General features: G+C 39.7%; 1 protein-coding gene across 6 annotated transcripts in view; it reads left to right on the top strand.

Moving 5' to 3' along the window:
• Positions 1-26,024, top strand: part of LEF1 (lymphoid enhancer binding factor 1) — a 132,516-nt gene that overhangs the window by 98,276 nt on the left and 8,216 nt on the right. For 2 of the 6 annotated variants that reach the window (XM_077142591.1, XM_077142596.1), the window contains exons 5-11: positions 1,495-1,585; positions 3,468-3,551; positions 5,653-5,775; positions 6,714-6,876; positions 12,903-13,010; positions 17,850-17,898; positions 18,628-18,668. In XM_077142591.1, the coding sequence (XP_076998706.1) occupies positions 1,495-1,585; positions 3,468-3,551; positions 5,653-5,775; positions 6,714-6,876; positions 12,903-13,010; positions 17,850-17,898; positions 18,628-18,662 (653 nt within the window). In that variant the 3' untranslated portion in view covers positions 18,663-18,668. The remainder of the gene's footprint in view (positions 1-1,494; positions 1,586-3,467; positions 3,552-5,652; positions 5,776-6,713; positions 6,877-12,902; positions 13,011-17,849; positions 17,899-18,627; positions 18,669-26,024) is intronic. The other 4 variants (XM_077142592.1, XM_077142594.1, XM_077142590.1 and 1 more) reach the window with 4 other exon arrangements.

Here is a 26,024-nt window from a genome sequence, read left to right on the forward strand (position 1 = left end):
GTTCATTTGGTCAGTCATTCAAAAATGTTTACTGAGAGCCCCACTTGCAGACAGGGAGGCTTTGATATGCAGACTGGTAAAACGCAGTCTCTTTTCTCCCAAGCAATGTATAAGCGCATGCAGGAAATTATTTGCACAAACTATAAAACAAAATGAAGACCATCCTAAATAAGATATTAAAAGTGCAAATAAAATGTAGGTTCAAAGGGGAAAGACTTTTCAGAGCTAAAGAAGGCAGAGAAAATTCTATGGGGTAGAATCATTTGAATAAAATTTTTTTTTCTTCAAAGCTTCACAGATTTATTGAGGTGAGGAAGCGGGGAGAAGGTAGGTGGGAGAGCAAAAGGGAGAAAGCAAGTGGAAGCCTGAAAATGGCATTCCTATTTGTTCAAGACCTTTGATACTTTTTAAGATCCAAATGAAGTCCAGAGGTATTTTTAAATAGTGAAAAAAACAAAACAAAACAAAGCCCAGAATATTTAAAGGGCATCTTCCATGTGCCCGCCTAATTTCACATACCAGCCAATGTATTTACAACCACTTAATGCTTATTTTGAGTGTTAAATCTTGGAATGCATGTTTATATATGGTCTTTTAAAACCTCTATTAGCTGTGTAAAGCCACTTGTGACTTCTTTCTATTTAAGATCACTTGCCCCCAGATATATTAAATCTGAGTTTTTATATTTTGCATGCTGTGCATTTGCCTTATTCCTTTTCTCTCTCCACCTAAGGTAAGACATAAACAAAGGAGCATTATTGGGGATGAAGATTAGATATAATCTTTAGGTAGTTTTTACAGCTATAAGGCAGTGTACTCCAGGGAACGTAAGCTCAAGAAACAATTTGGTGTCACTCTTATTTTCCGTGGACTACAACTAATCCAGGACAGTTTGACCTTGGGTCCCAGAGGACTCAACAGGATGAAGTGCTTAGTTGGAGCAGAAGTGGCAAACAGAGACCAAATGAATCATATCAAGTGTGACCACGATGGGGCTGAAGATGATTCCTAATTAATCTGTGATCCTCTGAGGTATCGCATTTCCCAAAATTATGTGTCCATGAGGGAACCAAAGAAAATATGAAAAGGCAATTTACCTAATCCTCGAGCACCATGGCACACTGGGTACTTAGGAAGGGCTGTCATTTTACCGTCTAAACAAAGCAGTTGTCTACCATTTTTAAACCAAAGTAAAAGAAGGAGGACAAAATAAATATTTTGAAAATCTATTCTAGTGACTAGTTTACTAGCTTGTATCTGCTCTTTCATGAGTTCTTCAAGATGTACTTTCCTAAAACCTGTTTCTCAAATGTTGGAATCTTGCGAAAAGCTGAATAAACTGACTTCTGCTAAATTGATTTGATGACTAAATATTATTTCACTCTAGACCCTCAGTATCAATGATATGTACCATCTTACTGCTGCTTTTTTATTGTTTTTAAGGTCCAATGTCCAATGAATCTGAATAGAGTTTTCCTTTGTTCTTTGTGACAGGCATGTCCAGACATCCCCCAGCTCCTGATATCCCCACCTTTTACCCCTTGTCTCCGGGTGGTGTTGGACAGATTACCCCACCTCTTGGCTGGTAAGATACTTCCTGCAGCTTTCCGCAAAGCATTTGAGCACATCTTCCACTTTCCTCTCGTGGCAATTGGCCTTATGAATGGTAAAATGTGTAGACTTTGAAGAAATTTCACATCAGCGAGCAAAGTGCTAAGTTTATTTCATTTCAATTTGAAAGATTAAAAAACAGGCAGACTTTGAAATGGATTGAACCAGTTTGCTAATATGTGTAGAAAATGTGCAGAATTTGCTTTGAAGCTTATGGTTTTATGGATTCAGTTTGTGGCTTTGGGCCTTTGCTGTGCCCAAAGTCCCAGTGTTTTTTTTTTTTTTTTTTTTTTTTTTTACATGGGCAGGCACCAGGAATCGAACCCGGGCCCTCTGGCATGGCAGGCAAGCATTCTTGCCTGCTGAGCCACCGTGGCCCACCCTCTATTCTAGCTTTTTATGAACAATGTAGACACTTTAAATGTCTGCTTTTTCTTGTAAATGGGCAAGTGAAGAAAATGACAACTTACCAAAGAGAAATTTAGAAGTATAAAACTATCTTTTGAATTTTAAAAAAGGGAATTTGAGCTCAGAGGCATAAAAAGGTGATGCTTGAGCTTTCTTTTTTTGCACTCCGAATGCCAGTGCTCTATTGTGTTGATGTTTATTTCTAAAAAGAAAAAATTCTTACTGCTGCCCTTTAAATATTTTAATTCTAAAGTTGAAGGAAAGGAACTATTCTTTGGGAAGAAATAGAATCGGTGTTGATAGTAGGCCCTTTTCAAAATCACTGTATTATCAGCACAAACCCTCCTTCCTCCTTTTCCTTCCCGTCCCCACTCCTCTCCACTTCCCTTCCTCACTCTGTGAAAAACGGTGCTTCAACATGAACAAGCATTTCTCCCCTTTCTCCATTGGGTTCTCCATCCCCCGTGCCCTTCATCATCGCCCCAATCTTACATTCTCCAGCTCCTTCAGCAAGAAGGGGCATCCTCCGTGGAAATTCCAGCTTTCTCTCTCTCTTTTAAAGCATTACATCTCTCAGCAAGTAACTCTGTTTGAATTTAATTGATTATGCATACACTTTCAAGCCTAGATCAATTATTCTGTCTGAATTTAGCTACTTAGGGGCCATAATCCCAGGCCGAGTTGCATCAGTGGCAGCTAGAAATAAAAATCATGTAAACGAAAGATGTGAGATGCAGAAAGAACAGAGGAAACAATGGAGTTCTCAGGGTGCAGAGTAAATAATTCCAATGAATTATCTTTTATTTCTTGATTCTAACAGGGGTATGTGGTCTCTGGGGGTGGGGGAGTACAGTGTTTTTGAAATTTGCTCATTTTTGCTATAAATATAAACTTTCATTTCCTTTGTTATTCCCTTCCCTGAAATTCTCAAAGATTTTAATAACGCATTCACTAAGCTCCTCCTTTGAAAGGGGTATTTCCCAATTCTCAGGGTCTCATTGTATTCAATAAACATGCATTAAGTGCCTGTTTGTTCAAAACATTGTGGCAGGCATTAACGGGGTTTGGAAACAGGTGAAGAGGAGAGACAAGTAAAACCTGGACTGGTTTACTTGATTTATTTATTTCTTACATGGGCAGGCACTGGGAAATGAACCCGGGTCTCTGGCATGGCAGGCGAGAACTCTGCCACTGAGCCACCATTGCCTGCTCTGGACTGTTTTACTTTTAAAGTTGAAGGGGGAGGGATTTCTTCAAGGCAAATGATGCTTTCATTGGGTTGAGGGTAAGAGAAGGAAACAGTCCTATAGTTGAAGAGAATGTGTGGTCTGTAATACCTCCACAGCATTCTATACGAATGCCTCCTTCTTTTCCCCTCATCAAATTCTTATTGCTGGTTGGTTACTCGTGTTCTATCATTGATGGGTTCCTTTCTTCTGTGACCTCAGGCAAGGTCAGCCTGTATATCCCATCACGGGTGGATTCAGGCAACCCTACCCATCCTCACTGTCAGTCGACACTTCCATGTCCAGGTAGGTGGAGGTGGAACCCCGGGACACTGGAGAACAAGTTGCTCTTTCCTGCGCTTGCATCTCGTACACCTCTGCTTGCCTCTCAGTCGGCTAGGAGGGTGCGTAACTCAACCCATGTCTGTCTGTGCAGTGTGCCTGGCTCCCACACTAGGTGTCCTGGGGATTCCTGGGTAGGAGCCGATTGCTGTACCCCCCACCCATCCGTGAACCAACTCACCCACACTGGGAAGTGCTGCCCCCAAAAGAATTCAGTGTCATCTCACTATGGGATGTGAAATGCCCAGAAAGTAGACATTAAAATAAGAGCTTGCTTGATTCCAAAAGTGCTGGGGCGGGCTGAGACTGGTTTGGTCTGAGTTCTGTAATCTGCTTCCTTTGGGGAAAGTTGTGCCAGTTTAACCCGACAGTGGTCGAAGATGCCCAGAGAGCGTAGCGCCTTCCTGGACCAAAGCTGTCAGAAGAGAAGGAGCAGTGCTTACGAGCTGTCAGGTCATCGGGAGGCCTCCCTAGTGTGTGAATCAGGCTCTGTGTGGACTACTGATGCAAGCGAAGCTCTGTGAGGCCTGCCCGGCCACACCCCAAGGCTGCTCTGTGTCATGCTTCTGCTTCTGGAAGGGATGGCTTCTGTGCCCTGTGCTTGATGGACACGCACATTTGTGGTGTATCATCTGTGTGTTCAGTGTGGCTTTTTCAAGGGAACTAGTGATATTGTGCTGAAAGTCAAACTCTCGGGTTATTAACTGCTTTGAATCTTCACTTTTTATATAGGTATGAAAGTCTCCGTTTTGGTGGTGAATTACAGCTTTAAATATATATATGTGTGTATTGAAAGCTTTGAATGAATGAATAAATTAATTAATTAATAAATTAATAATGCTGTTTGTCCAGTGAATTGTAAATCTAGCTGGAGATAAGGGAGGAATTAAAATCCTTTCCCCCGAATTTGTTTTTTACACTTAATTCTTAACATTGTAAGAACTATCTGATGACAGGATTTTCTCCCAGGCAAGTAACCAACATCGTGTATTTTTGCGAACACTATACTTAACCAAAGAATCATTATTTGGTCAAATAATTGTATTTTTACCCTGCCTCCTTGATATTTAGATATCCAAAATATTGCATATTCAAGCAACATCCTTCCCAGCTGAAATAATTAATTGTATGGGCTGTGGTGAAAGATTGAGAACATTGTTCTTACGGAATTAACTGTTAACTTGAAAGCAAAAGTTTGAAAAGGAAAAATTTTTAACACATATCCAAATTTATCCAGAACACTTGTTGAAGTTCTGTCTTTATTTTATTTTTCCTGCACGGCAGTTTCAATCCTTTGTGTTGGCTGGTACTCTACAAGAATAACCAGCAAATAGTTACGTTTGGTGTGTGCCATTTTTACATTGATGTAGAACTGTCTCTACCCATTTAATTAATTTCTTCCCTATAATTCGGTTACTGGTTTTCCATAAGGCTAGATTTCTCAAATATGACTTTTTATATATATAGAAAATTCTTTGGGATGATGTTAATGGAAACTTCATTAAATGAGGGACTGGAAAAAAAATTTCCTTCCCCCTACTTTTTCAACACTTCCCTCCTAATATTAGTGAAGAAGCCAACAATATCAAAAAACTCTTAATGTGATGGTTTGCTTATGAATGTAGGCAGAGATTTTCAAATGTGCTGTCTTTAGCTTCCAGTTGAAAATCATATCAAAAGCTACATCTTGATAAAGTGTTATATTTCCAATACTTGTTCTTATTGAAACACTCATTTAAAAACTGCCTTGCAAGAAAAGTGATTCACTTTTTTTTTTTTTAATTCAATGGCCTAGAGCCTTCCCAGGGGAAATGCCAGATTCTCCTACTGGCTTGAGAAAAATCCTATTATACAGGGCATAATTATAAGTATTTTCCACCTGATTACAGAAAGTAAAAAAATAATAATTATCATCCCACTATAATTTATAGTTAATAATCTTGTATGTAAAGAGGTACGTTTTCACTCTGAGCCAGAGGCAGTTAGTGGGTTGTTTGGAACCCCGTCTCCTTTCTGCTACCACAGCCACCAGTACACCTTGTTTTCTTCGCCTTCGTTGTCTTAGGTTTTCCCATCACATGATTCCTGGTCCTGCTGGTCCCCACACAACCGGCATCCCTCATCCAGCTATCGTGACGCCTCAGGTCAAACAGGAGCACCCCCACACTGACAGCGACCTAATGCACGTGTGAGTACACGGCTGGGTCATCCAATGCCTTCAGATAATGGAGGATTTAAACACCGATAGGGAGGGATCCTCAGAGTTTAGGCACTGAATAATTCTGAGCTGTGTAACCATTTACCTCCAGGTTTTCATTTGGCTCAGGCTGTGGGAGAGGACCTGTTAGAGCCTGGGTTAAGTAGATTGAAGGGTTTAAGACTTTGCCTTCTGGAAATGAAGTTACCCTGGTTTGAGGTTTCAAAAGCACAGAATTCAAGGGTAAAGGGTGCCAGCAAAGTCCGGGACTCCCTATTGGGCGAAGGTTGTCACAGGGTGTTAGCAGCACTCAATTGCCTAAAGAGGTTGAGTAGCTGAACTTCTTGATCTAAGGTTTGTGAAGCAGGACATGAGCAGGGGGTGAGGTCGGGGGTGAGGGTGGGGAGAGGCAAGCAGCCTGTGATCGACATAAAGCCCTAAATATTTGTGCAAAGCCAATATGCATTTGTTCGGGGGAGAGGGCCTAAGCTTTCTCAAAGAGGGGTTGTCATATGGGCCTTTGACCCCCAAAAGTTAAAAACCTCTATCCTGAAAGGGGAACTGTCACCTGTACTATATGTTCAGCGTCTTCTGAGATGACCAAAGAACTAACCTCAGGACCTTAGATGAAGCATCTTCACAAACTCAAAACCATTTCTACTGTGTATGAAGCTGTAGGTAAACTTTCTCTTGTTCACAGAGTCAGTGAGCAAATAAGAAAGCCTGTTGATTTGGGTTGTCTGAGTCTCAGTGTTTCATGAAATGAACCAAGCATTGCTCTTCAAAGTCCATAGTGTTCTCGGAGCTTGTAGAGAACCCAGCGCGTTGTTCTCTGCTGAGTTTTGGTGATGTAAACAGATGTTCTGCTTTTCTCCTCCTCCCATCTCCTCTTTCCCTGCTCCCCCAACCACCACCATAACCACCTTTAGGAAGCCTCAGCATGAACAGAGAAAGGAGCAGGAGCCAAAAAGACCTCACATTAAGAAGCCTCTGAATGCTTTTATGTTATACATGAAAGAAATGAGAGCAAATGTCGTAGCTGAGTGTACTCTAAAAGAAAGTGCAGCTATCAACCAGATTCTAGGCAGAAGGGTAAGTAGTGGGATGGATGGTATATCAATGTTTATGTAACCCAGGAACTGCTTCATTAAAATCTGCCCGAACTTAGTTACATACCAGGTAATCATTGAATAATTTGTGTAACCTCTAAGCACTTCAGGAAGTGACAAATGGCACCAGATATAATGGTGATAACCTTTAGGAGGATTGAGTGATCTAAAGCATTGTAAACAACTTAGCTAACAACTGATTTTACCATTACTGTTCTTTAAATAATATTTATTGTGTATCTTTATTTTTTGTCCTGCCAGGCACTGTGCTAGGCATTAGGTTATAATTGCTGAATAAAACAGAAATGGTCCTTGCCTTTGGGGAGCTTAATGCTTAAGTGACAGGGCACATATATTTAAAATTGTGATAAATGCAATGACTGTAAAGAGCAAGATTCTATGAGAAAGAATAATAGGCGGAGCATAATTTAGACTTGGAGGTGAGGGAGGGCCTTGGTGAAAAAATAGTATTTAAGTTGAGACCTGAGAGGTGAGTTGATGTTAATCAAGTGATCAGTGGGGAGAAGTGGACTTTGTCCAGATGAAACAACTTGTATGTGCAGACGGAAGCAGCGAGCACTCATCCTGTTGAGGTAGCTACAGGAAGACCTTTGGAGGAACAGCAGTACTTTGGGATGAACCCTGGCAAACAGAGGTGTCCACTCCCTCCGCCACAGAAGCATCTGTGCCCTACCCTGAATCTTTAAATGGAAGAACATACACGGGCCAGAGAAGTTTTCTAGAAAGCATCACTCTCTGATTCTTAAAGTGTACAAGCACCCAGTTTCTGGATTGCCCCTTTGCTTTTCTTCCTTCACCCATGCTAAGATATTTTTCTGAGCATTTGCAGTGTACCAGGTACTGGGCTACAGCTAAGATAGGCACGCTAAGATTCCTTTAATCCATCCACCAGCCAAAAGACTAGTCAGGCTTTTCAGGCACTTTTTTCAGCATGGAAATGGTTTTAGTTAGGTCTCTAAAGATCAGTGGGGAAAAAAAGAAGGAATTTTTTACATTTAAAAATCCTATTACATTTTCATTGCAATTACATTATAATTTTAGAAATGCTTCACCTTAATTTATTGGTGCCTTCCATTTATGTGTGGTAGCTTGTTAAATTATGACCTGGTGCTGTTGCTCATGATAATTTTTTTCCATGTTTGTTGGAAACCTAATAAATTGGAGCATTCATAACAGAAAATATTTAGGAGATTGTCCGTGTGTGTAAAGAAGGATGGAAGCAGGGCTTCTTCATTATGGATTCCTGTTGGGGAGCCTTAAAATGCAGCTATTTCCAATCTGCAACACATCAGTGTTACAGGAGTTGGGTGCGGTGGTAGATTATAGCTTTTTGGTGTCCTGTGTACATGCCTTATCTCCCTGTGGATTCTTAAACACTTAATAACGGTAATTACAATGATTTTCCAAGCCAGATCATAGCAGGTGAGTGATTGCTATCATTTCTGAAGAACAGCTCCTTTAAAAGCTTAACGACTGATCATTTTCCCTGACCTTTTAAAAGAAGAAATCAGAGGAAAGAAGGGTTGATGTCTTTATTTCAGCTTGTGTAAAACTCCTAGATTTCTCTCTCTCTTCTCTTTTATTTTATTTTTTGTTCAGTTAAAGGCATCTGGCCCTCCAGCAGGAATTATTTTCCTGCTTAGGAAAGTAAATGAAGATAGGATATGGGGCTATGCTTCCTATTTTTAATGCACATTTCCAACAATTGCTGCTTTCTCAGTTCTCTTAACAATCCCCGGATCAGAGCATCTGTCCTATAGAATGGCTTGCATTTGGGGTCTCTGTCTTTGATTTAGACACCTGCTTCTATTTATAGGGCTCTGAGATCTTTGATTGAGATCAGATTTTCTATTCTTTCATAAGTCCTCTTGGGTGGGGCAGTTGTTGCTAGTTTTTTGTAGTTCCTGGCTCTAAAATCTTGATGTTTTACATTGGGATAATTAGAGTTCGTTAAGGTAGATCTCAAATCCATCCTGGAATATTTTATATTTTGACTTTTATTCACTTTCACTGTATCTTTAAAACGAAAATGTTCATTCCGAATGGAATTAATCTAACTTTTCTTCTTAATTTATATTGTAAACAATAACACAAATATCATTTTAAAATAGGCTTTTTCGTCTCAGACTTCCCAGATTATTAAAGGAATGAACAGATGAATTAAAGAATAATCAGAGATTTATTTTCAGATTTTTTTTTATCTTGGAGCTAAATTTCTTCAAATTAAGTGGTTTTTTTCCCCACAACTTGATGAAACTTTGACAAAGAAATTTTATTTAAACAAACTTAAGTTAAGCAAAAGAGAGAAAAGGACTTTTAGTGTTCCAGAAATTCCTGTAAAGAAAGACGATCTTTCTAGTCTGTGCTAGATTTTATTTTCATTTTTAATACAAAACTTTGGTGCCATCATTTTACCTGCACTTCTGGTCTAGTAAATGATCTTTTATTTGTAAGTAGGTTTTGTGCATTTGGAAATATTTTGTACATCAATAGTCACTGCATGAGATGGTAGTGATGGTAGCACAACATTGCAAATGCAATTCATGGCACTGAATTAGTACACTGAAAAAATGGTTAAAATGGAAAATTTAATGTACCAAATAACGTTTGAGAAAGACCATTACATGTTGCAAACATATAAAGGAACTAAATGTACTTAAAATGTAAGTAAATTGTTTAGTTTATGCCCACTTTTTCTCCTTGCAACTGGTAAGTTTTGTTAGCAAAGGTCTTTTTGTCAACCTAACTTTTTGGCTTTAAATGAAAAATACCTGGTTGTCTCGGTAGAAGCCAGATCCAATGTCTATATGAATTCTGCAAGAACAGGTTTATATGAGATTCCAGGCTTTCTCAACAAGTTATAAAGCTGCCATAAATTATATAAAATTGTACTGATATATTGCAGTAATAAAAGGTGCATATGGGGGGATATGCTTTTCAAGGAAATGGAAAAGCAAATTTTAAAAGTGAAGTTTCTGTCCTTTCTTGTCCCTTTTTCTTTTTTTTTTCCTTTTTGGTAACACTTTGCTTCTTAACAATGACATTTCCTTAGCTCCAGAGCTAATAGTGTAAATATTAATGATCAGTCTTTAAAAGAAAAACAATCAGATCTTTCCCACTGTATACAGCTTTATTTTATTCCCTTCTAAATATCTCTGGTACGTGGTCATTGTCTCTGATTCAGAAAAGCTGTTGGTTGGGAAAAGCAGTAGGACTTTTCCTGTGGAATTTAAACTTCCACTGCCGCTCCTGGCATGCCTTGTTCTTGACTTTGATTTGTCTAATTATATTTACTCTCAGTACAAAGAACTGTGTCTCAGGTACCTTGTTTTTGTATCTGTCTGTTTTTTTTTTAACTTTTTAAAAATTGTATAATACAATATACACACAAAACAAAAAGAAAGAAAAAAGCAATAATTTTCAGAACACTCTTCAACAGGTAGTTACAGGACAGATCCCAGAGTTTGTTATGGGCTACCACATGATCCTCTCAGATTTTTTCCTTCTAGCTGCTCCAGAATATAGGAGGCTGGGAGAAATAAATATTTTTTTAGCATTACAGTCGACATTTTTTGTGAAAAATAACATATATGCAAAAAAAGCAATAAATTTCGAAGCACAGCACAACAATTAGTTGTAGAACCGATTTCAGAGTTTGCCATGCATCACAATTCTACAACATCATGTTTTTACTTCTAGCTGCTCTAAGATATTGGACACTAAAATAAATATCAATTTAGTGATTCAACAATCACATCCGTTTGTCAAACCCTATCTTCTCTGTGTAACTCCAGCATCACCTTTGTTTTTCTGTTTTCTTTTGCTTGTTTGTTTCCGGCTGTGCTGCTCCCTCCTCAAAAGCCTATTACCTGATTTGCCTTTAGGCTCAGACCACGTCCTGCTCCGTGTCCTGCTTTTTAACTTTATGCTCTTGCACTTCTAAAGCAATTTAAAAACTGTCTGCCCAACTCAACACAGAGGCTTGGTTTTGTAGGGGCTTTCAAAGGGAATGGAATCCTCTCTCCTGCCTGTGGGCAAGACCCTGTCTGCCCTGGAGCCTGCCGTGGGAGGATGGGCCATGCAGGAAGGTGTCTAGTGCTTTCCTTGAGAGGTTCTTATTTTGTTGTTGAAGAGCAGCAGGTGTTTCTGGTTTCTGGAGGAAAATCTTCTTAGCCATATGTTCTAGTTTGCTAGCTGCCAGAATGCAATATACCAGAAACAGAACGGCTTTTAACAAGAGGAATTTAATGAGTTGCTAGTTTACAGTTCTAAGGCAGAGAAAATATCCCAATTAAAACAAGTCTATAGACATGTCCAATTTAAGGCATCTGGGGAAAGATACCTTGGTTCAAGAAGGCCAACGACGTTCAACGTTTCTCTCTCAGCTGGAAGGGCACATGGTGAACATGGCAACATCTGCTGGCTTTCACGTGGCTCTACCAAAAGGGACTCTCTCCAAAATGTTTCCTCTTTTAAAGGATTCCAGCAAGCAACTCCACCTTCAGTGGGTGGAGACACACCTCCATGGAAATCATCTAATCAAAAGTTACTACCCACAATTGGGTAGTTCACATCTTCATGGAAACAATCAAAATGCTGCCACCCAGCAATACTGAATGAGGATCAAAGGGCATGGCTTTTCTGGGGTCCACCACAGATTCAGACCCGCACACCATCCATTAGGGGATGAGGCCAAGTAGATAAGGACCTAGATGTGTCTGGTTCCATGAGATATTTATTCTGTTTTATCCTTCTCCCTCCCTCCTTCCCAGCCTCCCACGCTTTCCCTTTTGTGTGTGTGTGTGTGTGTGTGTGTGTGTGTGTGTGTCTCCTATCACTTTTTAAAACAAGAATAGGGAAATTGAAATCAATATGTGCAGACAGGTCACAAATGGGATGATCATGTCTCCAGCATTGGCTGGAAAGAACATTTCCTGTCCTGTAGCCACCGGCCTCCTGAACCTTCACCTCGCTGCTGGCGCATCTCCCACGCACAGCCAGTCCCCCCGGATGGCTCTGTTGGTAGATCCTAGCATTAGGGAAGTAGGTAAAATACTTGGAAACCATTTTCTTGGAGCTGGGGCAAGTCACATGCAAATGTACGTAGAGCAGCGTGCACATGGAAGCCTCTTAGAATCCTAAACGGAGACCTTGCCTACATAAGATATTCTACTACACCTGCTGTATAAGTGTATCAGTTATGTAAAAGGGAAATGGAAAGTTTGAAGGATATCAGCTACATTATCCAAATTAGATACTATAAGCTCAAATTATAGATGGCAAAATAAATGTAGATAATGCTTCTTGTTTTCCATCAGAAGGAAGGTAAAACCATCGTTCTGAAATGTGCTTGTGTGATTGTACAGTGTTTTCAGTATTCTCCCTATAGACAATTAGTGTTTATGGAAGTGTGTGGAGATGGTGAGGAGACAGACTGACTTTGATGTCTTGCTCCATTGACAGGATCATATGATGTGAGCCCATTATTTTTAATGTTTCAGACTCTCATATGGCAGAACGAGAAAGTGTCCATGAGAAGAGAGGGAGGGTGTCTCTATGTGAAACAGACATCTGGAAATTATCACATTTTGCATAAATAAATGGTGCTCAGATATCAGAATAAGCTAGAAAACTAGGGAAAACGGGGCTCAGTTCTGTGTTGAGATTTACCAGTTAAGTTTCCATTTAATTTATATTAGAAAAGAGCAAGGATGAGTGACATCATTTTCCTTCATATGCTTTGGTTGATGTTGATGTGTTTCATGTGACTGCTGGAGAATAGGATAAAGAAACCAAAGTTTGAATTTCACTGTTGCCACCAGGCTGCAAATGGAATGGCGCAGTACTTGGTCTTTTGCCATTTAAAAATAAAGTTAAAATACTTAATATTTTCATTTTTCAATGTTTGAAACTTGAGATATATAATGCTATTGCTGTATTGCTTGCTTTTGTTTGATTTTTTTTCCCCTTTCCCCTGTTGTGTTTCAGTGGCATGCCCTCTCTCGTGAAGAGCAGGCTAAATATTATGAATTAGCACGGAAGGAAAGACAGCTACATATGCAGCTTTATCCAGGCTGGTCTGCAAGAGACAATTACGTAAGCCCCTTCTGTGTACCAATGACTCTGCACTTTCACTCATTCTCTTTCCCTTTTGCTTTCAAAAAGGAAATGTGTTGTAGGGTACAGATAAGCCTGGTCATGTTTCCTATTTGGGGGAGTTAATGAACTTTGTAATAAAGATTTTGTGAATACATTGCATTTTGAAAGCTTTAAAATATGATTACTATTTAGTTTGGGTTTGGGTGCTCATGCATTCTTTTTCAAAGTAAAACTTTTTTAATCAAAAAAGGTGACACCTTATTGTTAAAATATTGATGAAAAAAATCGTTAAAAAAAAGCAAAGCCCATAATCACACGAGATAAAGGCAGCATTAACTTGGTATAATTCATTCTGGTATTTTTCTGTACATGTTGTTATTTTTCTTGGACATAAATCTAAGTGTTTGCATATGTGTATATACTTTTGTGTCCTGTTTCTTTATGTATAAAAACTATATGCTATGTTATGGCATGTTGTTTGTAAATATCAGTTCCGATGGGTATGCAGCATTGAGTGAATGTCACAATTTTCTTAGCCATTTTTTCCTGCTTTAAGACATTTAAGTTGCTTTCTATTTGTTCACAATTGTGAATAATCCTGCAATGAACATATCTGTGTAATAACAATTTTTCCCTGTATTTAGTACTATTATTTCTGTAAGATAGATTCACAGTAATAGAATTATAGAATTAAAGGATATAAATATTTTAATATTTATAAATATTTTGGTGCATATTGTCAAATTGTTTTATAAAAGCATTGTATCATTTTACAATTTGAGTGTTTTGCCACAGACTAATCAGAACTGGGTAAAAATAATTTTGTTCCATATTAACATACCCTGGCAGCCATTAGTATCATCATACTTTTAAGTTGTGCTAGTTTTATTGGCAAGAAGTTTCATATTTTAATTTGACATGACTTTTATTACTATAGAGCTTGGGCATATTAGTAATGTAACAAAGAATATTTCTGAGAAAGTTATTATGAATGTGTATATATTTGAAGCTTTATCCTGTTTTAAGGAGGGGAATAATTTTTTACTAAGCTTTTAAAATAATCTAAAATTTTGAAGATCATTCTCATGTTCCATGTGTGCCTCGCATTAGACATTCCAGTAAGGCAAGTCTTAAATATAAGTGAAATTTCCCTTTAAGGAAGAGCAGAAGTGAAGCCATTAATCAATATATAATTTAATGTGAGGTCATGGGTGTTGTCGCTCCTGTGGGGTTTAATTCCCATTAGAGACTGTTAGAGCTTATACATTTCACAGAGGGAGACATCGAAACTTTCTGAACATACATCTAAACTTAATTCTGAGAATGGGTTGCACACGGTTCCCTGTAATATGCACCGAAGAAAAAGTCACTTTACTGGTCAGGATTTTTTTTTTTTACATGGGCAGGCACCAGAAAACGAACCCAGGTCCCTGGGCATGGCAGGCAAGCACTCTTACCTGCTGAGCCACCGTGGCCCGCCCACTGGTCAGGATTTTGAGCTGAAGTATTGGATACAACTGTGACATAGGAAATAAGAGTTCTTCTCCTTTGTTACATACCTGTGAGCACAGCTCGGTCACCCTCCTGAGCTCTTGTGTTGGTTGTTTTAATAGCATCTACCATGTGACTGAGAGTCAGGAGCTGTTTAAATGCATTATGTGTTATTTTCTAATCCTTACAACAATCCTCTGACATAGATAATATTATCCCTTTTAATTTGTCCAAGGCCATGTAGTAGGTGGGTAAGCTGAGATTTACACCCATCGCGTCCTGACGAGGGTATCTGTGCGGTTTCCATTCTCCTGAGTGGATTAGCTCAGTCCTCCAGTGCCTACTTAAGAAGATGGCTTTGGTTGAAGAATTTTCCCCTGAATTGGGCTTCTGTTCTCTGGGCTGTGATTTACCATCCATCTGGATAGAGCCTCTGCGGTGCCCTTTATGTGGGAAGATCAGTCTCCCACCCGGAGGGTTTCCACAGTGTCCTCTTCTAATCCTGTCCTGGATCTCCTTTGGATGTGGTTTGCCAAAAAGGGAAGAGCTGACCTTCCCTCTGTGACCCATTGAAGCGCTTTGCTGTGCTGTGGATTGTACAGATTGTGAACGGTGCTTGAGTTGTTTCAGTTTCTGATCCTTAGGTAAAGGAATGAGTTTCAACTTTTATAAAGAGATAAAAAGAAACACGTGTTCTTGCCCTCTTTCAGTCTCTGAGTCACTCTCTCCACACAGAGAGATGAGAGGTAGTTTTAAAGGAAGCCTGGGTAATGTGGACTTATTTTCTCTGCACAATTCTTAAAAGAAATACTTTTACATAGCTTGATTTTAGGGCCAAGCGTTTATGAAAGGAAAGCCCAGCTTTGTTGCATACCATTTTTCTAACACTCAAAACAAGCCTATAAATTAATAAACCTCCATCATTATGGCAAACAAGTCAGTCAAGTGGCACACTTTTAACTTAAGATATTCTTCTTAAAATAACTGTCCTGGAATAGACTTTAAACAAAACAAAACAAAACAAGGCATTTTATGTTATTCTGATCTTTACTGAGATCATTAAATATATCCCAATGATTTAAGATTAAAAAGCGGTATTCTGTGACATATATAATACAATTTTTGTTTAACGTTAATAAATGACTAATAAAGTTTTCATAAGTCAGCAATGCACACGTTTTCTTGGGTGAGATCACCCAAATATTTGCATTACTAGAACTTTTAAATTTAAATTTAGAACTTAATGCTTCCCAGTGTGATGTACTATATGTAATTTTCATGAAAAATAATTTTATGTTTATCACTTATAAATTTTATTTTTTGCATGTAGATTGATATTACTACATCCAAACTTCTGAAGCCTTTGTATATCATAAATGTAGGTTTTGAAGCACTGGTTCATATCTAGAATACAAATAGATGATTTCACAAAGGCAACTGAGTGATATGGCATCATGCCACAGATAGTAGTTCGTGCCTGCCAGGTTGGAGGCATGTGCTGCGTGGCAGAGAAGGCACCCTTACCAGCCGGCGGCCCCCTGGCCGGGTGAGGGGCTCGGCGAAGTGGAGCACTGTAGCACCTGGGAGGGGTTATGCTTTGGAGGGGAGCTCAGGGTTGGGCTAACTACAGAGAGGAGCCCAGCTCTGCCCTTCGGGTTTGGGCAGAGAAGTTTCCTGGAAACTATGATATTTGAAATGAGTTGTCTAAAGGCATTTAGGGGGAGAAGGTAAGGAAGAAAGTTCCAGACACATGAAACAACCTTCTAACACTTTCTGACAAACACTGTAATTCCATTTTAAAAGGAAGCAGTGAATGGCTGTGAGAAGCTTGCTCTTCCCTACCCCCACCCTTTAGATAATCTGAAAGAAGATTTCATTTTTTGCATCTGTCATTTCCTGGGGTCAGTGGCATCTGCTATTTGCCTCAGTGTTTGTGGTGATAATTTCCCAGTCAACTTTTTAAAACTTTAAAGCTTCAGTGGTCATGTGACATGAAGAAAATAATACCTTGAGGTGCATGAATATATATCCTTTTATATATTCACACAGTATAGTCAGTACAGCCTTACAGTTTTATGTTTTGTTGTTATTTGCTAATGTGCTTATTGCATATGACCTGCGATAAAAATACTGATATGTGTTCCGTTACAAGTATTTGAAAATCCCGCTAATCCAGGTTGGCCATTTACTGTTCATAGAGACGGACCTGGCTATGCCCTATTGAAGTTAATGTTTGAGGGGAAACTAGTTATGATGAAAAACTTTAAATTTTAAATTTGCTATAGATGATCGTGACATGTATTTAAAATTGTATATGTATCCGTGTTATTGTGTCTGTCTTAGCAAACAGGGTCTTTTTTTTTTTTCCTTTAAAATGAAAAGTTTATTTTGCCTTTTGCCTAGAAGCAAAACTAATGAAAATTAAAGTATAAAAATAAATACAGTGTACATTAATGAACATTCCAAAGTAAAACTAAGAATAAAAATAATGTATATAAATTAAAATCCATCAAAAGCACAAAACAGTGTCTGGCACTTTGATGAGAAAAGGCTGTGAACATTAAAAATGCTGTGTAAAACACACAAGCTTTCACCTTGAAATTTAAAAACTCTCAAGTTTTCATCCTTAATCTAATACTAATTTTAACTTTGTCCAAAACATACTGTTGTTTTAGCTAATTTACACTGGTGTGCACAAAACTTTCAGCATGTCTTCTTACTGGAGAGACCCATAATGATATGCATAAGCTGTATCCTGAGTTTTCAAAATGATAAAGCGCAGTTTATCATTTTAATAAGATAATAATTTTATATATGCAAACAGGGTCTTTTTGCATATGGAAATAAGCCTTTGAAATTATCTTGTGTTCTCAAGTTCTGTCTTACCCTCCTGCCTCTGTTCTTGGTTTGTCTTGCTCTGCCGTGGTCCTCGGGTCTTCAGGAAACACCGTTGTTACTGTGAACATGGCGAATTCACCCTGTGTTAAGTGTGGGTTTTGAGTCTGGTGGATAACGACAGGAATACCCCATGAAACAGGCTTTCCTCGTAGACGCGTCTGGCTGCAGCCCTAGGACAGCATCATCCTAGGACGTGTCTTTCCGTGCTGGTGATATTAAACATGGAGCTATAGGGACAAAGCTCACAATGGGAAAAGAATTTATTTTCTCTCTTTCTCTCACTCGGTGACCCTGGGTTTCTAGATAGAGATGGCAAGGAAAGAGAGAGAGAGAGAGAGATAATGAGCCATTTTTATCTCGTTGACCGCCTGCCCACACTTTCATATCACATTCTTCCACGCGCTCAGGATGCACTCTCTGACCTGACATGCTGCTGTCTTCTTCCAGGGTAAGAAGAAGAAGAGGAAGAGAGAAAAATTGCAGGAATCCACATCAGGTAGGCGCCCTGTGAATTTCCAGCCAATCTTCATGCTTCTGATAAATACCATTTTGCAATTTTTTTTTTTTTTTAGCATGAGCAGGTACCGGGAATCGAACCCGGGTCCTCTGGTATGGCAGGCAAGCATTCTTGCCTGCTGAGCCACCGTGGCCTGCCCCTGATAAATACCATTTTAAAGTGGTCTCCATCATTCTACATGCTGCTTTATCCTGTCACTGGAATCTTGTGATTCTTTAACTCTGCTTTTTCTTCCTGAAATTCTTTTAAAATAATATAGAGACCTTTCTCTTAAATGTGACTATGCAAAGGTACTTCTAAAAGCTCCTCTCTGAAACCTGCCACTTGAAATCCTCATTGTTAACTGTAGTTGATTTTTCTTTTTCACTTCTGTTTTCTATGTTCTCTTTACTTTAATCCTTCTGCTTTATTTCCCTTTGCATAATTCCTTAAAAATTATGATTTCTATGATAGTTGTACAATATGCTTGAATCTTTTCTGGGGCTTTGTTTTTTTTTTAATATAAAGCGTAGTGATAGGGTTTATCTTTCTTGTACATTAATTCAAAGCATCAGTGAGGTCCTATTTATTTTCCTTTAAAAAGAAATGGCTGGTATAAGAACCAAAAAAGTAAAGCAAACGAGTCCTCATGATGTTGTAGCTACTACATATTTGGAATGTACAAAATCCTCTTCAATAAAAATTTGTTAAAGACACAATTTTCTGCAGGTACAGGTCCAAGAATGACAGCTGCCTACATCTGAAACATGGTAAGATTGACTCTCTGGTCCTACTGCTGATGTTAGTTATAAAAAGAGACACTTGCTTGTGAATCTTCTTGCTCACGTTGATTCCATTCAGCATTGCCCTTTAAAGAGGGAAAGTCCACAAAACCAAATTTGTGCTTTTGAAAATCTGATGGTTTTTATACCGGCTATGTGTTTGCAATAGAGCGTGCTTTTATTTATCTCTTATTCCTTTTTTGTCCCTTCGTCTGCCCCCCAACCTTGTCCCTTTACTCTTTCTCCAGTCCTTTTCCCCTAAATCTTTCTTCTCAACCATTCCTTACAAGTGTCAAATCTGTCAGCTTAAAAAGAAAAAAGCATCAAGCAAAATGCCATCTTACTCAGCAAACCCAGGGGGAGGTTGCGGGGCACTATTTTAGCTCGGGACTCATTGTTTGCTCTGTCAAGACTTTTTCTCAATTGAGAGATGGTATGTGACAACACATAAAAGGTAATAGACTTGTTCCTATTGAAAAAGATAGATGTGCTTTCTGTTTTTCTATTATTTCAAAATACGGAATGGGCACTTGATTAACTGTATTTCTGCTATCAAGTCAATTACCTTCTTTACTGGTAACCATTGCTAGATCTCACGTAGAAATAAGAAAGGTTTTCCATTTCTTTCTACTATAATTCCTTCACTTTTGACTACATGACTATTAGCTCAGGGAACCACTGACCACTACATGACTACCAGCCAGGGAATTAAGTATTTGCTAAACTTTGATTTCACAGGGTGTCCACATCTTCCCCCATCACAATTCTTCCTAAAAGAGCTGTCTTTAATTCTTCTACTCTCTCCAGATCCAGTCAGTCACCAGGTACTGGCACTTCTGCCTTTTGGGTCTCTCTTGAGTCTCTCCCTCCACCGTCCCTCCCGCTTCCACAGCCATAGTTCAGGTGCTCAGACTTTGCATCTGGACTGCTGTAAGGGCCTGCCGGCAGACTCACTTTCTGCCAGTTCATCCTCCACTTTGCTCCCAGAGGGATTTTCTAAAATACGAATTGATTGTGTCACTTTCCCAACTTAAAAACAGCTAGTGTTTTCCATTGCCTAGAGGATAAAATACAAACTTCTCAGCGTAGCTCTGCCTTGTGGCTCCACCTTTGCTCTCTGCCTCTTCTCACCTCCAGCCCAGCCCTTAGTAATTCTATGCTCAGACCAAACAAAATGATTAGGTCAGGGTCTTTGCACATGCTGTTCCTGTGCTTGGAGGAACCATTTCTTCTACCCAAAGAGTGTTTCCTTGGAGAAGGGTATTAGCCTGCAGATCATTTGAACCAGATGACCTCCACCTTATCTTTTAGTTCTTAATTTTGCTGCTGAAATTTCAATGCACTCTCCCAGAAATGCCAACAAAGATTTTGGAACCAAATAGATCTGAATTTTAAATCAGGTGTTTGCCTGGGCAATCCACTTCAGCTTTTTAATCTTCACTTTCCTCATCTGTACCATGGCAATAACACCCACCACCTATGGTTATATGTGTATAATATATACCCAGCCCTTGGCACACATTGGGGGTTCAACATGCTATTTCCTTCTTCACTCCAACCCTCATCGAGACCTGACCCAATTGCATCCTCCTCTGTGGAACTTTCCTGATATTTACTTAACCCAGGTTTATCAGAAATCCCATGTGAAGGTTTAGGCTATCAAAACCCCTCCAAACTAAACCTGAGTAGCAAGCTTTTCTCCAAGTGAATGGAGGACCATCCCTTCATGCAGCTCATCAAACAGTATCAGAAAAATAACATCACCGAAGACAATACCCACATTTAATTCAACTTAATGCCTGTTAATTAAAGTCATTGTCTGAGTTGGCCACTGGGCTTGCTTGTGAGGAGCAAGGGACAGCACCAAGTCCCTCCCACGCTCTACACAGAAAGCCCGAAGAAGTTCAGTGTGCTAAAGGCCGAAGGTCATCGATTTACCCCATTGTCTGTTTGTACCGAAATCTGCAGCATTAACTACCCTGATTAAAAATCATTTAGAAAAAAAATCATTTGAAAACTAATTGCTGTACTTTGGAATTTGATGTTTGATTTCGTGTCCTTAATGAGTGAGGATCTTATGGGGCCCAGATCTTAACCTTACACAGTATTTTAGTGATAGAATATTCGGCTGAGTCTATTCTTATCCTAGCATATTGGCCTTTTTTTTTTTTTATAAGTTGCAGCTATCAGATTGCTTTCTTGTACCTTATTTATTTTTTCTAATGGTTAAGCTGCCCCCTACCCCAGGCCAGAAAAGCAAAACGAAACAAAAACAACTCTTCACCAAGCCACCCGGCTGGATGTGGCTACAGTTGGTTGGGCTTCACTTAATCAGGGTCTCTAGTGTTACTGTGCTCGCCCATCCCCAGATCCCCAGTGTAGCCTTTGAAGTCAGTGTCCGCCCTCCACTCTCTCCAGCTTTGGAGGGCAGAGCTGGCAGCCATTCGATGTGAATTATGGAGCAGAAAGCTCAGATTTGCATCAGTAAATCAAGGATGATGATACTCATATTGTGATACTCTCTCACCTTTTTTTTTTTTTTTTGCTTTAGGGAACTTTTCTCTATGGGTAGGTGTTGACTTGTTTAGTCCACGTTCAGCACTTGTTCAATACCTAATATATGCCAAATAGAGTTCTTAGATCTGGAAATACAGTGTTGAATGAGGCAAAGGAGGTCCCTTTCTAATAGTGCTTATGTTGCTATGAGGGTAGTTGATAAAAAATAAACAAGAAAATATGTGTGCTGTAATAACAATGAAACAGGGAGTATCTTGGGGTCTACTTGAGGTTGAATGGACAAGAGAGGGCCTCAGAATAGTGGTCCCTCAGTAGTAATCATTGTTATCCCTGAAAAATGGACCAGAGAGATAGAGCCTCATGTCGTGGAAAGAGCTCAAAGAAGCAGGCTGCCTGGACTCTCACATTAGCCCTGGATCAGCTTTGGGGTCTCTGCACCTCTAGCTCCCCCTGAGTGAAGAGAAGGGGCAGGGCACCCATAGCCTCTCAGGTCCCTGTCTGCCCATCCATCCCCATCCAGATTCCTGGTGGGCTTTTCTTTCCCGGTCTGCACTGCTTCCCTGTGCTATGAAAGGGACTTGGATCTCCTAGAAGTTCCTTTGTATTTACTAATCAGTGGTTATCATTCATGTCTGAGTTGTTTTGTGTAACTGTTAAAGCATCTGTGTGATTTTGTACACAGTACGGTGGTGCTTCCAATTCCTTCCTCTCCCCCTTCTTTTCCCAGTATTGCTGCTAGCTTGGGGGCTTGATTTTCCCTCCACCGATGGGATAATGTGGTTCATTACTTCCTGGGCTATGATCATGTGTGCGGATGTCACAGAAACGAGCTGAGGAAGAGCCATTAACCAGAATAAATAAAATTATTTGGTTAGAACCAGTCCTACAAATAGTGGGGTATAAAATCTCATGCAGCTGTTTTTTAGTCGTGTTCCTGTACTCCTTTTAAAGGAAGTTTGTAGAATATTAGCTGGAACTTTCCCTCTTGATCCTTTCTTTATAAGGGTAAAACTCATATAACATCATGCCCAGGCAAGGATGAGCTCACGACTCCAATATGGAGAAATTTTTTGAGAGGGTTTGTTCTTCTTATGTACCCAGTGAAACTTAATACCACTGTTGTGTCCTTAAAGAAAATTCTTATTAAATTAGAAAGACTTTGGAGCTCAGACCACTCTGTATGAAGCTCCAATACTAGAAATCTCCCATTACTCGGAACTAGCAAAACAGTGAACTCGAAGGGAAATTCCCCACTAATAAGGAAAAGATCTTTCTCAGTGAACTAAAAAAGCTCTCTTAAAAACTTATATTTCTGCTCCATCAAAGATAAATGGGTTCCCAGACCAAGTACCTCCCATGCCCCCCGCCCAAAAACATAATGGCTTTCATCGAATGCTTTCATTTTGTGTGTGTGTGGGAAATGCCACTATAGTTGGCTCCTATGGCCCAGTGTAGAAATTGGCCCTTTAAGCAGTTCCTCATACACCCAGCTATGTCCTGTTGCCCCATGTATTTCTACTCTGTGCATTACAAGAATACTCATGCTAGTAAAATCAGGTCGAAACAAATTAGCGTTAACCTAGACTCAACACTGTGCACCAGCTTTCAGGATAATTGGAAATGGGATCCGTTAAAGTCATCCCTTAGATTGGAGCTACGGGCTGTGGGGTGTTTTGAGAAAAAGGCAAAGTCATCCTTAGCTTCTTGACGAGCTAATAACAGGTGACAGTACAGAGAACCCTGGGCCTTGGGAACGAGATGGCATGCATTCCCCGTGTCCAGCTGGAAGGCTGTTATCATAAACACCAAGCTTCTCTTTATAAACTCTGCGAACATCCATTCAGGACTACTCCTACAAGTCATAAACTAGTAGGTGGGGGTTGGGGGGTGGGGGCGGGGGGGCGGGGTACTTGCCAAAATAGAGGTGGTCCCTTCTTGGGAAAGCTCACAGTTTAAGAAGATACTAACATACAGTGGAATTATTATAAATTATTAAAATTGTAATTAAAATAAAATATTATATATAAATATGAAATTATATACACATAATTATAAGATATAATGCGGTGAAGCAGATGCATAAAGGGCAATTGTGTAAAAATAGAGAGAACAAGAATGTAACTCAGCGGACGATCAAGGTAAGCTTACTGGAATAGATGGCACTTGAGCAACCAGGTTAGCAAAGGAATTCTAGGTTGATAGAACAGTGATTGAATTGCTGTGAGTTTCCAATGCTTTGGTTCATAGTTGTTTGCAAATATGTAACATCTCAAAAGTTTTTCAGAAGTCAGAGATTATCATCCAATACTGAGCTTCCCTTTTCTTTCTTCATGACTAAATCAAGATTCATGAAAAACTAAAAAACCAAAAAAAAATAGAATTTTTCAAACTGGAGAGAATTATCACAAGTTAATAATTTAAAAGATACACCTTTATAAGTTTGTTTTTCAAAATTCATATTTGCTTTAGTAAAAGAAAGACAAAAAGCCCACCATCTTGAGATTATTTAAAAAGATAATTTTAGGTCTTTCAATGTATTCCCATTGATTGTATAATGTCAAGGAACTACGAGCTAGCCTAAAAGTAGAAACAGGCCCTGTTACTTTACAAACCTCTTTGTGTTAAACCCACACAGGCACACACAGATACACCCCCAGGCACTCACGTACAGACGTACCCAGGTGTATCATGCAGACGTACACACACACACACACACACTGTTTTTGCCTTTGGCATAATCTTTGTCTTGTAGACTTGCTAAAATAAATGAATCAGGAATTGTTTTTTACTAAATAAAAGCACTAGCCTTTATTTTCCTAGGGCCCAGAGGTGTGTGTAGGGAGAAGTAATTGCTAGTAGAGTACAGAAAGTGATCATTGTTTCGTGCCTGGATTTAGATCTTTAAAAAAATTGTCTTGCTAGTTCTTGATGATGGTGATTTAGAGCCTAATGAGGTGGTTAAGGTCTGGGAACTTGGCCCCCTCGGTCCTTTGGAGGCTTTCTGCAGAGCTGCCCAGGTGCAGGGTGGGAATAGAGACATATTCAAGATGCAGAGAAGACCATGGCCCTGCGGGTTTCCAGAAGCCTTGCCTGAGTGCCCGGATTTAGCCCTATCCTCTTACAGTAAGGGAACATTCCAAATATTTTCAGTGGCCTCACTGAGAAAAACATCTATTTCACATAATTTCAGAAGCTCGCCCTCACTTTTGCCTAATCTTTGCTTTGAATTCTGTTCTGCAAATCCAAATACAACCACCCACATTCAGTAAGCCTCTGGGGATTTGCTTCTTGGTTGGCATATCTAGTTAAAAAACAAAGCCAAACTCTTTAAAAATTAAAAAAGGAAAAAAAAAGGAAATCGGAGGCAGCAAGAGATACCTTAAGGCTTGTTCAAAACCTCAATGTAAAATTAAGGCTTTGACAATTAGGAACTGAAAAGAAAGACGTCTTGTTTTCCATTCTTCATTTTCTGTGCCATGCTTGGACATGTGGAAGCGCCTGACCTGTAATGATTGCTAAACAAACAGAAGACACATGAGGGTCAGGAACTCTTGGGAAGGGAGCCTCAAGGCAGGAGGTGGCAGGCTGTCAGATTAGGGAGAATCCAGGGCAGGCACAGCAGTACGTGGCTGTGCAGCATGCACAGGGTCAAGACCACATCTCCTGGGAACATACCCGCGCTTTGCTTGGCCTATGCTGGTCCTTGAGTGAAGACCCAGTCCCCCCTGTGACTGGTCTGCTGCTTTCCCACTGCGGTGAGATTCCGAGGGAAGCAGCCCCTGCATGCCATTTGTTTTGTCTGGGATCCCCAGTTTACGCTTCCTGGGAAACAGAGGCCTCCATGGCCCAGTGGGGCTCACACCTGGGACTTCACTCAGGAGCAGTCCAGCCTGAGGTGATGGCCTATCCCTTGCTAAGCTTGTCATACATTAGTAGAAAACTGCCAGGACAATGACAGTTCCTTACTCGGGATTCCCTAGTGAGGAAAACTCAGACATCTGACTGAGGTCAGGTTTGGCCACATTGTCTTAAATAGAGATGACTGCATGATGGCACAAATGTGTTTGACTAAAGCATGTGTATACAGGTTCTCAAGTTTTCTCCATTTCTCCAGGATGGTTTATGTACACTCTTATATCGAGAGTCTTTTTATCGGATGAACAGAAATAACCCATGCTAACTTTAGGAGAATAAGGGAAATTATTTTAAGGATACAGTAGCGTCTTGTGGAATGCAATGGGCGATACTGCATTTCAGCCAAAGAGAAAACTGAAACAGGGCTCTGGGAAGTTATCTAAATGCTTTTCCCATTTCTTACATCCTCCCTCTCCTGAAAACAGCTTCCTTCTCTCCTCTGCTTTTACATTTCCTCCATTTATTTGATCTGCACATCCAGAGTACCCAAGCTTTTGGTACTGGTCTTCTAAAGAGAGGATGGTTCCTGCAAATTCCAGTGATTCAAACAAAATCTATTTGGTCCGCCTTGGGTGAAACATCTGTTCCAATCCATAATCTCCTGTGGCCAGAGGAAAAGGTCACATTGTACATGATGGCTGTCAGCCCCCAGCTGTAGCCTTGGGTGTGTTGGAGTTGGGATAGTCAAAAGGGGAGGTGGGCAGCAAACCAGCTCACTACACTGGATGGTTGGGGGCTGTTCATTTGACAGGGCAGTTTTAGATAGACAACTGTATGTCAACGAAGAATTTGGGAGAGGAACATATGTTTGTTGGAAACTTAAAATCTTTAAGTTGCAATATCCTTGCCATCAATCCCCTTTTCTCTCCTCAAATGATTAAAAGAACTAGAATTGTACTTAAGTTGCCTAGG

This window comes from Tamandua tetradactyla, chromosome 24, assembly GCF_023851605.1.
Source record: "Tamandua tetradactyla isolate mTamTet1 chromosome 24, mTamTet1.pri, whole genome shotgun sequence".
NCBI classification, from domain to species: domain Eukaryota; kingdom Metazoa; phylum Chordata; class Mammalia; order Pilosa; family Myrmecophagidae; genus Tamandua; species Tamandua tetradactyla.